Consider the following 19,911-nt stretch of genomic DNA (forward strand, 5'->3'; position numbering starts at 1 on the left):
TCCTCTCGGTGTTGCCAGCGGCCAGTGTTACTCAATCGTTATAAATGGCGGGGAATCCGTAGGCGAGGCATCAGAGCTTTCAGCAGCCTGAGGTGTGCCGAAAACCTTACGACGTACACTGTTTTTAGTTATCATCATCTGTCATAGGAACATGCTAATTTAGCCCAGCTATTCTACATCGAGCTGCAATTTGTTGAGACCTTGCACCAGCAGTATCGACAGTGCATTGCTGTTTTCCAAGCAGTGCGCGGGTGCATACCATGGGTTGCGCATCATGGCAACAGAAAGCATTGTGCACCCTGTCGGTTACCATCTTAGACGTGCTGCGCCATCAGGATGCAAAGTTATCCAAGAGCATGTAGCGAAAATGCTCCAGCCAAGTATCATTTAGCCGTCATACAGTCCTTGGTAATCTATGGTCTTCGTTACAAAAATTAAAGTCACCGCCATTATTTTCTGCGTCCGTTACAGGCAACTGAACACCATCACACTCTCGAGCGTTTACCCATTTCCCCGCCTAGATGACACGTTGGACACACTGCAAGACGCATGCGAATTTCTACCCTATATATTTTATGCCAGTCCAGTGCACGTGTTCAAAATGACATGAGACAGAACTTTGGTGCAACGGTCAGTGAAATGTGATGAAATTAATTGCGATTTATACAATTACTCTTATTTTCATCCAACGCAACACGCACTCTTATGCAACGATTGCTTGTGCACTGCGCAGGCGAGAGCCTTGATGTCGTAATTTTACATAGGTCGATGAAGTTACTCAAAAGTCAGGTTACTTTCGCTTGGACAGACTCGTGAGGCTGTGTTTATGTGAGGACGGCTGAGTAGAATCTTAGTGAGTCTGAACCCGAGCAAGCTCGGCTGAGTAGCATTTTGGTGAGCCTGAGTCAGGGAGTGAGCTCGGCTGAATATAATTTTGTTAGTAGTAGCAAGCTTGAGTGAGTAGAACTTCACCCGGTCTGAGTTAGTGAGCTTGGCTGAGTAGCACTTTGGCGAGTGTGAGCCTGAGCAAGTTCGGTAAAGTTGTATTTTGGCGGAGTTTGAGTCTGATCGAGTGAGCTCGGCTGGGTATATTTTGGGGAATCTAAGTACGAATGAGTCTTTCGCAAAGAAATATCTTTTGGGAGCCTGAGCGAGTTCTGATAATTGCCAATTTATGAACGTTTATTCACTACACCATTTACACAAAGACGAAAGCAATGTTTGTTGAGGGAGGAATTGTGAGGAGAGGTGTTCCTAATGTTACCGGATTAAAAAAATTATTACTTGCTTATGGGGTACAAGCATTATTGATTCCGTCAATACGACACACAATCTTCACATTCCAATAACAATCCAAAGGCATGCTTCGAGTGAGAGACAGTCCCTGTAACGCTCAGAAAATAAATTCGCCCACACCGCGACAGGACGCCAAGTCCTCAGTAAGCTGAGCATTCCTAACCTAATGCAGGTTGGATTCAAGCTCGCCATACGTCTGGAGGTTCGCGACACTTTGCTAATTCCCCATGTCCTGAAGGAGATGCACCCCGACTACATTACAGCACGTCGTGCCGCAAAGGCTCAACAACTCGACAACAGGTCTGAGGCTACTTCGCACGGGGCTTATGTCGACGCCGCGGACTACCCGACCCACTCGCCAATGACAATTGGCGCGGTCATCCACTCGAATCTGGATACCACACTAACTAGCTCCATGCGCAGTATTAATCCTAAAGAAGGCGAAGAGGCTTCTATAGCTCTCACGTACGCATCGGCTACGTAATTATATCAGAGAACTCATCTCCATCTCAAGCACACCATATTTTCATCGGCACACCACACTCCTGTCGCTGCAACGCCCACTTGCTCTGGACCCCCGCTACGCAGGTCTTACCGTAAATGAAGAAGCGCACGACGTCGCCCGACCAAGTGTTCACCTGGCACGTCACTCCTCTTCGGACTAGCAGTTTTTCGGACGGCCTCATCATCCGCAAGCGCCTCATCACGAGGCTATAGCGACCATAGGGTCACTTATGGTTAGTACCTCACGTACTACCATAAAGTCCACCTCAAATACCCCTTCCCGACAAGTCTATCACCAAGCGTAAATCGACCACGTGGCTGCTCGTAGAGACGCACACCTTTCCCAGACCGTCCCGTTACCATCACATCTACGCCGGTGCCGTCACACCACACTGCAAAACATGCCACACGCCACGCGCTGCTGTACCGCACTTACGCACCGACTGTACCGATGGCTGCCCCTGCCACTTGCGCCGGCGTTCACCGTGAGCGCGACCCGACCATCCTTTGCGAGACCGGAGAACATGACGTCGAAGGCTGGCTGTCCTCCTATGAACATGTAAGCGCTCATAATAAGTGGGACGACCAGATTAACTGAATAACATTACATTTTACCTTGCTGACGCTGCAAACCTATGGTTTAAGAATCACGAATCTGACATTTCGAGTTAGTCCGCATTCAAGAGGCATTTCGCCGAAATGTCTTGCCGCCCCACCATCCACAAGCTACGCGCCGTACAGCGTCTACGCCAGCGAGCACAGCGACCTGGCGACACTTTCACCAGCTATATTGAGGATGTTTCGGATGTCTGCAGCCGTGTGATTCCTACGATGGCGGAGGACGAGAACATCAAACATACTATGAAGGGTATTGATGACTCGTTTCAAATGCTGCTGGCCAAGAGTCCAACCAGCATCGCCGTACTCTTCAACTTGTATCAGAGTTTCGGCGAATTGCGCCGACGTAACATCGCCCGCCAAAACGTCCCACAGGCTGACTCAGTCTCGGCCATTGGAGCTGCCACTGGCCATACCGATCCTTCTGCTCTAGTCCTTCAGCACAAGGATTTCATTCGCGAGAAAATAGCCCGCCCGCTGTCGCTGGTCCCCCATAGCCAGGATCCTGCCCCAACACTGAATCCGCCCGTGCAACAAGCAGCCGTGCCCAAATATCTGACGCACTTACCCCTGTTCACCCGCCAGCTCCTGTAACGGCACCGCTCTCCTATGTTGACTACCCACCGCTCTTCGCATCTCCGATGGCACCGCTCTTATATGCCGACTACCCGTCGCGGGTCACACCTTTGCCGCTCAACTATGCTGCCGCTGTCGCACGTCCACACCTACCGTCATATTCTGTCCCACCACCAACGCACCGGGTTCCCCGTGCTCGCCTTCCACGGCAGTCAACCCAGCTTCTTCATCAAGCCGACACGTGACGCACGCCAGACAACACTCCTATTTGCATACTTTGTGGAATCGCTGGTCACGTTGCGCGCTTTTGTCGTCGTAACATGCCCTCGCACCTTGAGGCCTTCGACCAGTTTCCCTACGCTCCATAACATGCCGCCCAGATACGCTGCCATGATGCCGCTGACTCACCGCTGAGACCCTTCGATCGCGACCACCGTTGAGACAGTCGCCGTTCTCCTTCTCCACGTCGACGGTCGCTCTCACCTATGGGTCGTCGGCCACCTACTGTCGAGGGAAACTGACTAGCGCAGTTCCGGAGGCAAGAATTGCAAGTTCATCGAACTTTCTAAGGCCTCAATTTTCACCACAGAATGTCATTGACGTCCATGTCGAGTGAGTATCCGCCCGGGCGTTTGTCGTACCGGGGCCGCCAGTTCGGTCATACGTGAAAATCTTCGTCGCAAGCTGAAAAAGGTCACGCCCTCTTCATCTGGCATGGCACTTTGCACTGCTAGCGCGCACCGCATTCATCCTACAGCTGTATTCCCCACCCGTGTAGTCATCCAAGACATTTTGTACATTATCGAGTTTTTTGTGTTGCCCTCCTGTTCACACGGACTCTTCCTCGGGTAGGACTTCCTGTCACGTGATAGTGCCATCATCTATTGCTCGTGCGCGCAAGTGGCCCTTTCGCCGCTATGTGACTCGCCATCAGTTGGCGCCGACCTTAATGTTCCCGGTCTTCGTTGATGATGATACTGATCTACCTCCGGAGACGTCAGTGCTTGTGACCTTGTCGTGCACTGCCGTGCCAGACAGACTAAACAGTGGCGTTTACGCCAACTAATATGCTTGCATCTAACAGGCAGCTGGGAAGGATCAGGTAACAGCAAACTTGTTGAAGGATGGTGGGCAGATTGTTCTAGAGAAACTGGCCACCCTGTATACGCTATACCTCATGACCTCGAGCGTACCGGAATCTTGGAGGAACGCTAACATAATCCTAGTCCATAAGAAAGGGGACGCCAAAGACTTGAAAAATTATAGAGCGATCAGCTTACTGTCAGTTGCCCAGAAACTATTTACTAAGGTAATCGCAAATAGAATCAGGAACACCTTAGACTTCTGTCAAGCAAAGGACCAGGCAGGATTCCGTAAAGGCTACTCAACAATAGACCATATTCACACTATCAATCAGGTGACAGAGAAATGTTCGGAATATAACCAACACTTAAATATAATTTTCATTGATTACGAGAAAGCGTTGGATTCTGTCGAAACCTCAGCAGTCATGGAGGCATTACGGAATCGGGGTGTAGACAGTATGTAAAAATACTGAAAGATATCTATAGCGGCGGCACAGCCACCATAGTCCTCCATAAAGAAAGCAACAAAATTCCAATAAAGAAAGGCGTCAGGCAGGGAGATAGGATCTCCAATGCTATTCACAGCGTGTTTACAGCAGGTATTCAGAGACCTGGATTGGGAAGGATTGGGGATAAAACTTAATGGAGAATACCTTAGTAACTTGCGATTCGCTGATGATATTGCCTTGCTCAGTCTCTCAGGGGACCAATTGCAATGCATGCTCACTGACCTGGAAAGGCAAACCAGAAGAGTGGGTCTAAAAATTAATCTGCAGAAAACTAAAGTAATGTTTAACAGTCTCGGAAGAGAACAGCAATTTACAATAGGTAGCGAGGCACTGGAAGTGGTAAGGCAATACGTCCACTTAGGGCAGGTAGTGACGGCGGATCCGGATCATGAGACGGAAATAATCAGAAAAATAAGAATGGGCTGGGGTGCGTTTGGCAGGCATTCGCAAATCATGAAAAGCAGGTTGCCATTATCCCTCAAGAGAAACGTGTATAATTGCTGTGTCTTACCAATACTCACCTACGGGGCAGAAACCTGGAGGCTTACGAAAAGGGTTCTACTTAAATTGAGGACGACGCAACGAGCTATGGAAAGAAGAATGATGGGTGTAACGTTAAGGGATAAGAAAAGAGCAGATTGGGTGAGGGAAGAATCGCGAGGTAATGACATCTTACTTGAAATCGAAACCAAAAAAAGAAATGCGCATGGCCAGGACATGTAATGAGGAGGTAAGATAGCCGATGGTCATTAAGGGTTACGGACTGGATTCCAAGGGAAGGGAAGCGTAGGAGGGGGCGGCAGAAAGTTAGCTGGGCGGATGAGATTAAGGAGTTTGCAGGGGCGACATGGCCTCAATTATGACCACACATGACCGGGGTTGTTGGAGAAGTATGGGAGAGGCCTTTGCCCTGCAGTGGGCGTAACCAGGCTGATGATGCTGCTGCTGCTGCTGATGATGATGATGAACATGCTTGCCCGCCGCAAGGACTTATTTCTCCTGTTTGCCGTCGTCACTGTTAGGTCTGAATCCGCTTTGATATCCATCTGTAATCCGTACCGGTAGCCAATGACCATACTGCACGGTGATACCTTAGGATTTGTGCAAGCCGTCACATGTATTGAAGACCTTGATGTTCACGATGGTGCCACCCGTTCCCATCTGGTCGCCATAACTTCCGTTTCGTCAACATTGCTTTCAGCAGTTTTCGACAATGCCATCAGGGCAGAGCTTTCAGCGTCTCATCACACTCAGCTTCTTGCTCTACTGAACAAGTTCGTTTCATCGTTCGACTGCAACATACCATCCATGAGTCGCACGGCAAGTGTCTCTCATACTAACGACACCGGTTCTCACGCCCCCTTGCGACAGCGTACGCATCGCGTTTCCACAGAAGAGCGCCGAGTTATCACGGTATAAGTGGACGGCATGCTTCAGCGTGGCGTCATTCAGCCTTCTCAAAGCCCTTGGTCGTCACCTGTCGTTCTAGTGCCCAAAAAAGATGGCACCATTCGGCTTTGTATCAATTATCGCAGCCTAAACAGGTTTGCAAGAAAAAACGTCTTCACACTGCCTCGTATCGACGATGCTCTTGACTGTCTGCAGGGTGCCGAATACTTCTCGTCTTTATAACTCCCCTCTGGCTATTGGTAGGTTCCCATGGCTGATGCTGACCACGCTAAGACAGCTTTCATCGTTGCCGATGGCCTGTACGAGTTTGACGTTATGCCTTTCGGGCTCTGCAATGCACCCGCTGCCTTCGAGCGCATGATTGAAACCATCCTTCGTGGACACAAGTGGATGACTTGTTTATGTTATCTGGATGACATAGTTGTTTCTCACAGGATTTTCCAACACATCTCGCCCGTCTGCATGATATCCTGACTTTCTCCATTCAGCTGGCCTACAGCTCAACCTCAAGAAGTGCAGTTTCGCTGCCCGAAAATGAACTGTCTTGGGTCACGTTCTCTTGAAAGACGGCATCCTTCCTCATCCTTCCTCATCCCAACGAGCTTCGCGCAGTCGCCGAGTTTCCGAAGAACACATCTATCAAGGCCCTGCGAAGTTTCATAGGCCTGTGCTCTTATTTTCGACGCTTCGTGCGAAACTTCGCCTTTACTATCGCACCCTTGCTGTAGCTGCTTACCGCAAGCAAAGGCATCTCCGAGTGGTCATCAGCAAGTGATGAAGCCTTTGACAAGTTACGCGAGATGCTGACGTCACCGCCGATTCGTCGCCATTACGAACCAACTGCGCCAATAGGGGTTCACACCGACGCCAGTGGTGTCAGCCTTGGTGCGGGCTTGGCCCAACGGAAAGCCACGAATGAAAATGCGTCGTGGTTTATGCCAGCCGTACCCTTAAAAAGTTGAGATGAATTACACCGTTACAGAGAAGGAATGCTTAACCATCATTTGGGCATTGGGCATGTTTCGTCGTTATCTCAAAGGCCGTTCTTTCACCATCTCACTGACCATCACGCCCTTTTTTGACTCTCCTCATTGAAATACCCGTGCAGGAATTCGCGTGCAGGAATATGACATTCATGTCCTATGCCGTTCTGGTCGAAAGCATTCCGACGCTGACGCGCTCTCCCGCTCACCCGTGACACCTGATGTGGCTTTTCTTTCCGTTCGTTCTCCGACCTGAGACCCGTCACTACTGACCGCTACTGACATGCCCTCCGAGCAGCGCAAGGACCCTTCGCTTTCCCTGCTTCTCGGCTACCTTGACTATAGGCCGTTCCTTCAATGCGGACGCAACGCCGTCAAGCAGCCCACTTTGCCGTGCAGCCCACTTTACCTATACCATCGCAACTATATACCTTAATGTCGGAAATGACTTCTGGCTATCCCTCGTCACATGCGCTCCGATATGTGCACGTACTTCTATGCTGACCCTCAAAGCGCCCACGCCGGCGTCCTAAAAACCTTAACAAGGCAGCGTCAACGATATTACTGGCATGGAATGTATCGGTTTGTGCAGCAGTGCGTTCGATCATGTACCCACCCGTCGTGGTTTCTCAGTGGTTATGGTGTTGGGCTGCTGAGCGCGAGGTCGCGGGATCGAATCCCGGCCACGGCGGCCGCATTTCGATGGGGGTGAAATGCGAAAACACCCGTGTACTTAGATTTAGGTGCACGTTAAAGAACCCCAGGTGGTCGAAATTTCCGGAGCCCTCCACTACTGCGTGCCTCATAATCAGAAAGTGGTTTTGGCACGTAAAACCCCATAATTAATTTTTTTTATCATGTACCCATATTTGAAGTATTAACTTAGCGCGAGTGAAACCACGGAAACAAGAAAGACGGACAAGGACAGCGCTTGTCCTTGTGCGACTTTCTTGTTTCGCTGGTTTTATTCGCGCGAAGTTACTACTTCAAATGTTGACGACCAACTATCCCAACAGTCAATTCTTCTAGATCATGCACCCCTGCCAAAAACAAAACAAAACTCCCCCACGGCACCCTACTGGCCTACTACAGCCGCTACCGCACCCTGGTCGCCCGTTCGACCTCGTAGGCACCGACCTCTATGGCCCGCTCCCCTACAACGGATGTGGAAACCGCTGGAATATTGGTGGCGTCGATCACTTGACGCGCTACGCCAAGACCGTGGCTCATTCCCCGCGACCGCCCGTGACGTTGCGATCTTCTTTCTGCACCACTTTGTCCTTCGCCGCGGTGCTCCTCGAGAACTACTCAGCGATTGGGTCATGTCTTCTTGTCAGAAGCGATACAATCCCTCCTTCGCGAGTGCCAGATCCTTCATCAAAAGTCGACCGCGTATCAACCTTAAACGAACGCTGTCACGGAGCGCTTAAACCGAACACTGGGCGACATGTTGAGGATGTGCATCTTGTCCAGCCACACCAACTGGTACACCATACTCCCGTTCGTTACTTTCGCTTATAACCCCACGACACCAGCGACCACCGGTTTTTCCCCTTTTCTTCTCTTGCATGGGCGTGAGCCTTCGTGTCCTCTGGATACTATCCTGCCCTACCAACCTGACGCTTCCGAGTGCAAAACTATTTCAGAAGTCGCCCGATACGCCGAAGATTGCCGCCAGCTGGCTCGTTCGTTGATCAGCGAGGATCAGGGGCGTCAGAAGACAAGACGCGACAGCCATTAGGCCACGCCCATCTTACCTACTGGTCCCCTTGTTTGGCGATAGATACCACCTCACATGCCCGGCCTTTCTCCTAAAGTACGTTATCACGGCCGTAGAGTCGCGATCGATTTGAAGGTGATTGCGCGAACACCGACTGGCGGGCCTTCCAAGCAGCATAGCGGCCGATTTCGGAACTGCGAAGATAAAAATTGCGCTGCCTTCTTCCCCTTTTATGCTCTTCCAGGCTGGAACCATCACCCCCAAGACTAACTCGACACATTCTTGTGTTTGTTTCCCTTTCATGACAATGATGTGTGGGCGTCGCTGCTTCATGCATATCTTGGCTAACAATGACGCCTCTGTGCAAAAGCTGATAAGGCAATCGAAATGAATTTGCAGGTTACCTCGTGAAGGGTGGCGGGAGTGACAGCTTATCAGGGAACAGCAAAAGAGAGAGAGGAGAGCTATCTGATTGTCAGATGTAAGTGCCGCGAGGCGCCGCTAGAAGGTCAGAGCGGCCACCTAAGCTCCGTGAAGAACGAAGTAGAGAACGGGTGCACGAGCACGGCGGAAGAGGCGCGATCTGGCAGTTTTTGAACCAGGCGTTCAGCAGTTCCGAGCTCCTGGGATGAACGAAGCGGGAGTTCGTGCCAAGCGAGACGTCCCTGGCAAGGTACGGAAGATCGCGGAGCCGAGCGTGGACGAGAACGTCCAAGGAAGGGCTCCTGCTGCCAGTGCTCGAGACTCTGGATGACCCGAGCGCCGCCGGTCCCTGAGCGGCCGCACGTGAGCTGTGCCAAAGCCACATTTTTTCTAGGTGGCTTTGGCTGTGCCGAGCAGTGTTCGAGTCTGGCACAGATGATGCTATGGTAGACGCGGTCCTTACGTGCGACCGCCGCACGTGGCTTGCGAGCGCCGTGCTGGACGTGCGACTATAGCACGTCGGTCGCGAGCGGCGTCCGAGCGGGACACCGAGGCCGCGCGGAACAAGGCGTCCCCTGGCTGCTGCCGTTGGGGCTCCCGAGCGTGCCGAGCCCGAGAACCATGCCGAACGGGGCCTGAGCGTGTCGTCGTCGCAGCCAGCTCGAGCACGGGTGAACCCACAGTGCCGTGACGACCGAACCGTGAGCCTCACAACACGGGACTGTTTCATTCCGTTTATTCCCGTGTGCTGTGTGTGCGCGTGCGTGCGTGCGTGCGTGCGTGCGTGTGTGTGTGCGTGTGTGTGCGTGTGTGTGCGCATGCGTGCGCGTGCGTGCGTGCGTGCGTGTGTGCGTGCGTGCGCGCGCGCGCGTGTGTGTGTGTGTGCGTGTGCGTGTGCGTGTGCGTGTGCGTGTGCGTGTGCGTGTGCGTGTGCGTGTTGAAGGGTGCTTTGATTTGTAGGAATTCACGTAAATGACTCTCTGACCTTCTTCCGCATCATTGCGCACTGGCAAAAGTGCCGAATAGTCCTAAACACTACACTGATGTTTCCCTCTCGACCGACGGTGATGCCATAACGTGGCACTACTCCTAGTTTTGGTCGCCGCTCGAGCGATCACCTTCAAATTGATCGCGACTCTACCGGATCTTCGAAGCCTCCTCCCCTATGAACTATATTGTTGAGCCCGTCGCACCATCGCCCGATCTTCGTTGTTGAGGTCGCGAGACAGTGCATGTTAGCCGGCCGAAGCCTTATTTTGACCACTCAACTTCTCTGCTCCCTGAGTCGCCAGGATGGCTTCGTTTCACACCTGGAGCGAATGTAATGAAGCAGACGCACCTAGTGTTTCGATAGAACCTCGGAGACGACGACGACAACCCGTGCTGTGATTTGCAAGAGAGCTCGGGCTTTTCACTCCTGCTAAGCTGCTGTTTATCTGCTGCTTCCCGCCTTTAATTAAGCATGAGGATACTTGTCTATGTGATACAAACATGTTCGTTTCTTTCTATATGACACAGAATCTTCGAATTCTCATCACAATACAATGACCTGTACTAAGTGATTGACGATCCCTTTAACGCTCCGAAAATAATCTGACAGTATTGTTTATTCCAAATCAAAGCGCTAAATATGCTATCGTATAGTTTCCACATGTGTTATGCGAGCTTTATAAGCAATCGCGTCTGGCGGCAGAGGTAACGAAATCGTGAAATGACAACGGGAAAAACACGTCAGACTTCTTCCGTTGTGATTTTTCTAGAGCAATGTTGCCCAGTTTTTCTTGTCCTTGCAGTTCTAACTCACTTTCGGTTTCTGGATTTGGCTAATTCCGAAAGAAACCTTCTCGTTTACTAACAACCAAATACATTACGTCAATAAAGTTTAGCATAGTGTGTTCACGGCTGCTTTGAAGCTTGCATTGTCGGGAACAGCGGCGATGGATGTAGGCAGGTGGTTCTAATCCAGACTAGTACTTGAAATAAAATAACCCTAGTGCAACTTTGTCTACACCTACACATAGGCTGTGATCGAAGAACGTGAATAATATGGATGATAGACGCGTTATAAGATAATTATTTAAGATGACGTTGAAATCAGGTCTTATGAAAATGGTCGAATGTCGTGCCATCTGCGCCTCAGTAATTGGAGCGTGCTTTAAATAGTGTGTATTGAAACACCTCGTGCAACTACACAAGTAAACTACGCATAGTGCAACGCTCTCGTGGAAAGCATGAATACTACGTCTACTGACAACCTATCCTCGTAAGTGAACTCGTCCCACACGAACTGGTACCTCTTTCTCGCCGAGGTGGTTCCGCCCACGAATAGATTCAAACAGTGACCGTTGTCTATGTTCTTCGGATGGATGCGATCGCTTAAGCTCGATGATCAGTAGCTTGTTGATTTGTGACATGAGTCAGTGGCCACACCAGAGCTACTTGTCAAACGGCATAAGCAAGCTCGCGACCACTTACTCAGCACCTACGCTGGCAATCAGACAGCCCGCTGACCATCACATCATTCGTGCTGTTAGACAAGCAGCGAAACTCCGGCTGCACTTTCGAGGGCCCTACTGAGTTTCGAGTTGCTTGAGTCCGGTAACCTACTGTGTTGACGCCATGCCAGAAACTAGGCTTTACGGCGCGCAATTCCCCCCCCCCCCCCTTCCCTGAGCATTTGTCTCATGAAAGGATATGTCCCCTGACGTGCCAACCTTACCTTACACTTGCACGGCGCGCTTGAAGCATGGTGCTCTAGACATCAACCACGCCACGCAGTTAGAGTTCATTTAGCGATAAGGCTATCAGTGGCGGCAAACGTGTTCCAGTATAATGTATGGGGTGCGGTTGCACTGCAAATGTAGTACACACAGCAACACTAACACTGAAGAGTCGCACACGACTTTGCGCAAGGTCTGTGTTCCTCGTTTTCACAATCGGTATAAAATATAAGTGATATATAAGTATTTCTTAGTTATTTCTAGATATAAGACAAGTTATATATTTGCTGAATGTCCGCATAACTTGCCACGCCTTGTATGTATCAAAAAGCTCCAGAAAGTTTCGAAATTAATAGTATAAAATATCAGAAGCTACTTTCTATAAGTGGTGTAACCAATGTAATTGTGAATATACGCGTCCTGCGCTAAATAACTGCACGAGAAGTCCTGGTGAACTTACTGTTGGTCCAGAATGGCCTCTGGAATGGGGGGCCTCTGGTGAAGACCAGAGCGGTTACAACGTACTGGTAGCAGGTGAGGAAGAATAACGTAACAACGTCCCAGTAGTCGTAGACGTCTTCCTCCGGGTCATGTGACGGGTACTCGTACCTGCGTTTTCAAAACGTTCTGCGTTAGCAACGCCACTTCGCACTACAGAGCATATCAGAAGCACACGGTTAACTAAAGGTATTCGGTCGTTGGCAAACACAAGGACCAAAGAAGGCACATCGGATGCACCTTAACCGCTTTTAGTCATGGTGTTAGGAAACAAGCCCAGCTCGCCGCCCTTGTGCATGACACTGTTAACGCCATTCATTTATGTACAGCTGGACTCTAAGCCTAAGCGATGAGAAATTATTCAGAGGTTTCCATATAAAATGGTAAATAATGTACCCCCGGCCTCTATAAACATTTTCCAAGCACATAATTCACTTCGTCGTAGCACGTAACCATGCCATATTGAAACGACGCAGTATCACTTCCACAGGATGACATCGTAATGTAACCATGAAATTCAGGGTGAGTGCCCCTCCATCCCCCCCCCCCCCAAATGCTTAGGGGGACATGCCATATTTTCGTTTTTCCCGCACCCTCGAAGCTTTTGCAGCAGGATGTGGAGGCAACCAGTAGAGCTGAGGCTCCTAAAAGTGTTGTTTTTCTGCGACTTATTCACGTCCTGTAAAAATCACAGACGGTCACAGGGGTGCGCGAAATAATTTTGCTCAAAAACGTCAATGAAACTTTACGTCCGTTTCAACAAACGCCTAATATTTATGTTGTGCCACCTTGGGTAAAGCACTCGGACTGCGTCGTATGGACTTCACAGCGCTCTGTGTGTTTGTTTGCCACTCACCTCGTTCCGCCTTTTGCACTTGTTTTGTTCAAAGGTAAGAATTATATTTAGGGGTCTTCTGGCTGAAGCAACGCCTTCATTTCTTACACGTGGAAATGGAATATCAGAAGCAGAGAAATTTCCATTAGTTCGTTCATGTCAGAAAAACGTTGTGTTTGAACACCAAGCGATTTGTACTTCAAACTACATCCCGATTTTTCGATCCATTGAGCTTACTGTCGCCATTCGCCATGTAAGCCAAAACGCTTTTTCAAAGGACCTGGACCGAAGGGCTAGACTGGGATGCATCGTTGCCTGACCAACTTAACAAAGAGTGATGCCAATGGATGTCAGAAATTGAATACCTAAATGATTTTTTGCCAGCAGACGTCCGCTAACTGACCTCAAAGGCGATGATACACGATACCACTACATGTATTTACGGACGCGAGCCCTCATTTCTATGGTGTTGTTGGTATCTCAGAGTTGATGAAGCATTTGGTAGAACATGTTTTATTTTTTATGGGGTTTTACGTGCCAAAACCACTTTCTGATTATGAGGCACGCCGTAGTGGGAGACCGGAAATTTGCACCATCTGGGGTTTTTAATGTGCACCTAAATGTAAAAACACTGGTGTTTTCGCATTTCGCCCTGTCATATGTAAGAGGCATGTGGCGCAGAAAGAAAGGAAGAGGACGATGTGCACGTATCGGTCCGAATGGCATGAGCCTTCGAGGCACGTGACACGAGCTGTGATCGAGAGAGAAGCGGCGTTGAGGTGGCATTATAGACGTAGCTTTGGGCCAAGAAGGTTGTAGCGTCACCATCGCAATGGCGACGGGAGCCATGGAGGTTCGGTCAAGTCCGTGACGCTGGCGGGCCAGGGTGTGTCCGTCGAACCCGGCGACATTCGAGCGAGACTCCTTGGACTTGCTGCAGCGTCTCACTGCAGTGCCGGGCACTCCAGGAAGGATCCCGATTGAGAGGCATACCAGCACGTAGGATAGCCCCGGGGCGTCTCGTTGACACTCGAAGTAGCGGCGGAACCCTGAGTTAGGCCTCACCAGAGACGCCGGAGCGCCACGTCGCTGATGGAGTTCGGGACAACGGCATCACAGACGGACGAGTTGACTGGTCAACACCAAGGCAGCAACGTTTACGCAGTCGGCGAGAACACCTACTACGATGAAGATCCGACACGCACCGGACTCGGAGGATACGTGCGACCTGAAAAGTCTGTAAGAATGACCCTTTCTTCAAGTGCGCAGCCTTAGGCTATGGTTGCCTGACTTGCGCGTAGAAAGCCCTAAGGACTGACATGGCTGGCAATAAGGACATGTTTAGTCCCTGTTAAGTAGGTAGCATAACTGCTAGTATTTCTTTATTGTGTTTTAGTTCAGATGAGCTTTATTTTTTAGTTTGGGGCAATTAAAATCTGTTTACTGTGCATCCCTGCGTCTGCCAACCTCATCGCTCCTAACGTCCCCACGCCCCCGAGATCAGTCACACACGACACGCCCCCAGCAAAATGGGGCCGCCGTGGCCAGGATTAGATCCCGCGACCTCGTGCTTACCAGCCTAACACCAACCACGGCGAGTTGGTAGAACTTGTGTCCAACAACTTCTAGCAAATGCAAAAGTTGCTTCTTTAAAACGTTTGACGTTGCCACGACTTGCATTGGTTGCAGCTTGCCTCAGAGTCAGGTTACAGATTTTCTAAGAGACAATCTAACGCACAACACTCCGTATTACTATTGGACCAATTCTAGTATCTGTCTCTGCTGGATTCAATCCATAGCGACTAGATGGAAGCTATTTATTTGCGACGAATTCATTGAACGTTCATGGTTATATTGCGCTTAGTTTTACACTGACAATATTAAGTGAAGGACAGGACGTGGACAGACGTAGCGCAAACTACCAACTGCTTAATACTGTTAAAGAACGCGCTTATATACAAGGAGATATGGCGCGGGGGGGGAGATATAAAAAGATATGACGAGGTGACGACATGTGATCATAGTTCGGGCCAGGTATACATCGTTCACTTGCACCCATTTGCCCTGGCAAACTCGACCTCAGCTTCGATAAGCGCGATGGACGGAGTGCTTACGCACATCTCTTTTTCTTCAGCTATCGCAAGCGCCTCCCATATTTCTTGCTCTGTTTTTGTTTTTGATGTGCCAATGACTGTGGTGCTTTCTGGTAGCGGAGAGCATTTGCATTGTTTGCAATGTGCAGCCATGTTGCTAGGTGCTGGCAGAAGCTGGCACGTGTATTTGTGCTTCCACTAGATACTTTCCCACTAGATTGCGGGAAAGTATACATTGGGTAAACTGGACGTTGTCTAAAGGATAGGTTACGGGAGCACAAATACACGTGCCAGCTTCTGACAGCACCTAGCAACTTGGCTGCACATTGCAAACAATGCAAATGCTCTCCGCTACCAGAAAGCACCACAGTCATTGGCACATCAAAAACAAAAACGGAGCGAGAAATATGGGAGGCCCTTGCGATAGCTAAAGAAAAAGAGATGTGCGTAAGCACTCCGTCCATCGCGCTTATCGAAGTTGAGGTAGAGTTTGCCAGGGCGAACGGGTGCAAATGAACGATGTATGCCCAGCCCGAACTATGATCACATGTCGTCACCTTGTCATATCTTTTTATATCTCCCCCCCCCCCCCCCGCGCGCCATATCTCCTCGTATATAAGCGCGTTCTTTAACAGTATAAAACAGTTGGTAGCTTGCGCTACGTCCGTCCACGTCCTGTCCTTCACTTAATATCGTCAGTGTAGAACTAAGCGCAATATAACCATGAACGTTCACCAACTATCCCCCTTCATTGCTTTACTAAAGAATTCATTGAAGTTTAAACCCACGTTGAGCCAACTTGCTGGGGTAACTTTACTGGGAAATACAACCGCACAGACGTTGTGACAAGAGGTTTATCAGCCTGCACCATAGGAGAAAATAAAGTGTCGTGGTATGGTCCCGATGGGCGAGCTCCTGCTCCAGACGCATGGCCAAAGAAAGAAGAGGGAACTGCCCATTCGAAAATTTCCTTGCTCGAGGAAAGAACCCTGATGGAGATAGTTCTGTTGTCGAAGCGTACAATATTAGAGCCCATACTAAACGCAACCAAATAGAGTCGCTGGCATAAGATTCCAAGGATAACTGCATGAGCCAAGAAATTTATCCGCAATTGTCAAAGCCCTCCATAGAAAGGCCCCATTTGTACTCTAGAAATACGAGCAAACGAAGAAATATGGGTGAAGAATATGTAGTTACAAACATTAAATAAAGACATGGTACATGTCTGACATAAAGACTTAAAGAAAAACCCTACCTATATATACTGTGACGAGAAAAGCATATGTGGCCTTGAAGAAGACAAGTCCACTTGTCGAAACGTCGGCTCCTGCTTTCACTTTGTTCTCGTTTTGCTCATTGTCTTGTATTTACATCTCCCGCCTTTGCCGTATATTCCCCGGTGTATATATATATATATATATATATATATATATATATATATATATAGATACATATATAGCCTGAGCTGTATTATTCAAAGAGGCGGACATTACTTCCATGAGAAATAGAAATGCATAGTTGACTAATAATCGAAATTTACGAATATAGTTTGAAAATAAGTTATGAGGTAGGTACTATTCCTGGGCAAGTTTTCAAAACTTAATTTTAGTGAACAAAGCAGGGCTATGCGCGCGTGTGATTACTACGTGACGTCAGCGTCAATGCGCGCAGATGGCAAAGCACGAGGAGTGCCGCCAGCCACTAAAGTAGCTGAAGCAGCTGAAGGTGCTAAGGACAATCAGCGACTAAAGGCAATGGACCTGTGGCAGCAGAGACGTCACGACTTCGCGTGCCTGGCTTGAGCCCACACCAAATTAGCCACATGCCATCGAGGGCCGGATCGTGCCCGGGCCATTATCAGCAGCTGCGTCAGCCTCCGGCTGTCCCGACATCTGTTTCGGCTGCAATACAGCTGTAGTGCTGGACTCTGTCCCGGTAACCGGCAGCTCTTGCGCTCCGCCAGTGCCTGAGCCTTCAGCTTACGACTTCGGTGAAACATGTGGTCTCGGCTGCTTTCATTGTGAAGTCCCAGGGTACCTGTTGGGCAATCCCGCGCAACTCCAGAGCGTGTTCCGGGATTCCGTGAGCTAGTCCGGTGCACGTACTTCCAATTGCTAGTAGGTACAGCGCGGCGTGGCCCTTGTGGAGACGACGGACGTTTGCGTGCATGCGCGAGTAAGCGGGTGTGAGAGAGGAAATGTGGGGACTTTTGCACCTTGAATATACGACTCTGCCTAGGCTCTACGGAGGAGTTTCTTAGCGCGTGTTGTATGCGCTTGTCCCTAGGCGTGCCGGCAGAAGTCGCGAGGCGCGGTAGTGCTGAACTTAGCATCGCAAGTTGGCTGCTGGACGCAATTATATTTATTCAATCGTGTTTTTTGCTAATTAAAATAACGTCTCATTATTTCGCATTATTGGCGGTGCCTCCAGGACACCAAAGCGGCAACGGAGACATCAAAGCTAGAACCCGGACTGGTCTGTGGGTTGGGGCTCGCAGAGGCCTGCGCGTGCCAGTGGAGTATAAGATCGGCTGTCCGCGATAGCGGACAGCCAATTTTTTATGCGAACACCCCCTGGCACGCTTCGACCACCGCGGCCACAGGCCGCCCTGCTTCCAGCTTTGGTCCCCCCGCTACTGCTTCGGTGCCCTGAACATCCTGTGCCGCCTGCTTTAATATAACCTCAGGTGCTCTCCTGTGGCCTCCATTTGCCGGTTACACGTGCCCTCCTGGAGCAGTGCTTGTAAAAAATGCAATCTATCGTCGCGACTCAAAAAGTGACCCGCGACTTATACAACACCAACCTTGCCCCTTCAGATGCAGCGATCACAAATTGGGGCATCCGTGCCCACTGCCTCACCACACGGGCAGCCAGCGGCGGAGACTAAGCAAACTGGACCGCAATCCGCAATGCCAGCATGTCTACGGGACAAACGGGTACAGCGATACAGCACGCGTTAAGAAACCTCCTCCGTTGTGCGTAGGCAGACTCGCATATTCAAGGAGCAAAGGCCCCTAGATTTTCTCTCTCGCACCCGCTCTTACTCGCGCCTGCAAAGAAACGTCGAGCGCCGTGAAAAGCGACATGCCTCGCTGTACCTATTAGGAATTGTAAAAACGCGTCGGGGTCTACCGTGTCTGCCGAAACCCTTACCACGTGAGCGAACGCGCTGGCGTGCATTCCAGCCCGCTGACCCTGTAGACTGCTTGAAGAGACCACGTTCAACTAGCCGTGAGTCATGCTGACTAGAATATTTCGCTAAGCGAGAACTATCATGGCACCACACGCAACAAATTTTGTGCATGAACAGTGTTGTGTGTTTGTGACATGCGCGTTCTTGTCACGATATATTGTTGCGTCTTCGTTCGCCGCGCCTTTCTGTATTTTCTAAAACCTGGCTCCAGACGTTTCCCATTAAAATTATTTTACGGCATATGCTACAACATTGCTCAAGACGCATGCACATTGAAATAATGATCACGTTGACAACAGTGAGCGAATAAGTTAATTCTCAGATGACGCCACGCTTGCATTCTCTGCTAGTGATCTCGCAAGATTCACAACTGACAGAAATGCCTTACACTTCTGTCACTTAAGAAGATGAGTATCGTTTTTATCGGCATGCGCTTCGAAACGAAGCGACTACATATAATCGCCTAGCCTGTTTAAACTAATCGCATTTTATGTTCATCTATTGCTGTCTACCTGTTGCCTGTCTGTCCATCTTTTATCTGTTCATTAAAACCTATATCTCTACTTATACAGATGCCTGTAGTGACTCCGACTGTTATCAAATAATTCCCTGCTTTTCTGACCGATACTCTAAACGCCACTTGCTTATCTCGATTGCTGACCAGCGAATGCTTACATCTGATTTGAGATGAAGCGATTTTTGAAGGCACGTTTCCTACAGGTCTTGCTGGGTGAAAATCGCGGCATTGCACTAAAATACAATGAGCTGTTTCCGTACTTGTGCACCCGACACCGGCGACACGTGCCTCATCCTGTTCCGAATACATATTTGCTCTGGCATATTTTTCACCTCAGGTAGCCGGCTAGGGCATCAAATAGCGAGGTTCTGCCCTGTGCGTATCACACATATTTACTCTCCTGATTTTTTCTTTGCAAGTAAAACAAGTTAAACGCGACCACTGCCGGCGATGCACGCGGCTTTGTGCCAAAGGGCGAATGTCGAGCCTGCGTGCTGATAGGAAGCATGGAGCAACTCACCAACTCTGGCTCTGCAGCACCTGCAGGAGGCCCACCTGGCTCAAGACGACCAGAAGCAACTGGAGAAGCAGCGAGGACAGGTTGGCTGCAGTCAGCAGGCTTCGCGAGGGTCTCGCCACGCTTAGCTCGGCGCACGGCTCCGCGTAGCTCACTGCACCACGCAGTTATTACCGTCTCCCAATCACCAAAAACACAAGGGATGTGCTTTCGGCCATGCTCACTAATGAGTGTTTGATTGAGATGGGACAGTCCAAAATACGTTTTACGAGTCGTCACGAGGCAACATAGCTAAATATAAAAAAATACCGAATATATAAACCAACAAAGATAAATTTAACTAAATACAATTTTTATTTTGCAACAGAAATTGTGAGAAAGGTCCAGGCAGAAAGCTGTGCACACAGCTTGCCT

The 19,911-nt window shown here is 49.7% G+C and overlaps 1 protein-coding gene across 5 annotated transcripts in view; it reads right to left on the reverse strand.

Annotated features, from left to right (window-relative positions):
• Window positions 1-19,911, reverse strand: part of LOC126524341 (polyamine-transporting ATPase 13A3-like) — a 358,071-nt gene that overhangs the window by 35,267 nt on the left and 302,893 nt on the right. For 4 of the 5 annotated variants that reach the window (XM_072287406.1, XM_072287408.1, XM_055067260.2 and 1 more), the window contains 2 exons: window positions 19,501-19,651; window positions 12,305-12,453 (listed from right to left, as the gene is read on the reverse strand). In XM_072287406.1, the coding sequence (XP_072143507.1) occupies window positions 12,305-12,453; window positions 19,501-19,651 (300 nt within the window). Of the gene's footprint in view, window positions 1-12,304; window positions 12,454-19,500; window positions 19,652-19,911 lie in introns of those variants that run through there. The other variant, XM_072287409.1, reaches the window with a different exon arrangement.

Source organism: Dermacentor andersoni, chromosome 3 (assembly GCF_023375885.2).
Source record: "Dermacentor andersoni chromosome 3, qqDerAnde1_hic_scaffold, whole genome shotgun sequence".
Classification (NCBI taxonomy): Eukaryota; Metazoa; Arthropoda; class Arachnida; order Ixodida; family Ixodidae; genus Dermacentor; species Dermacentor andersoni.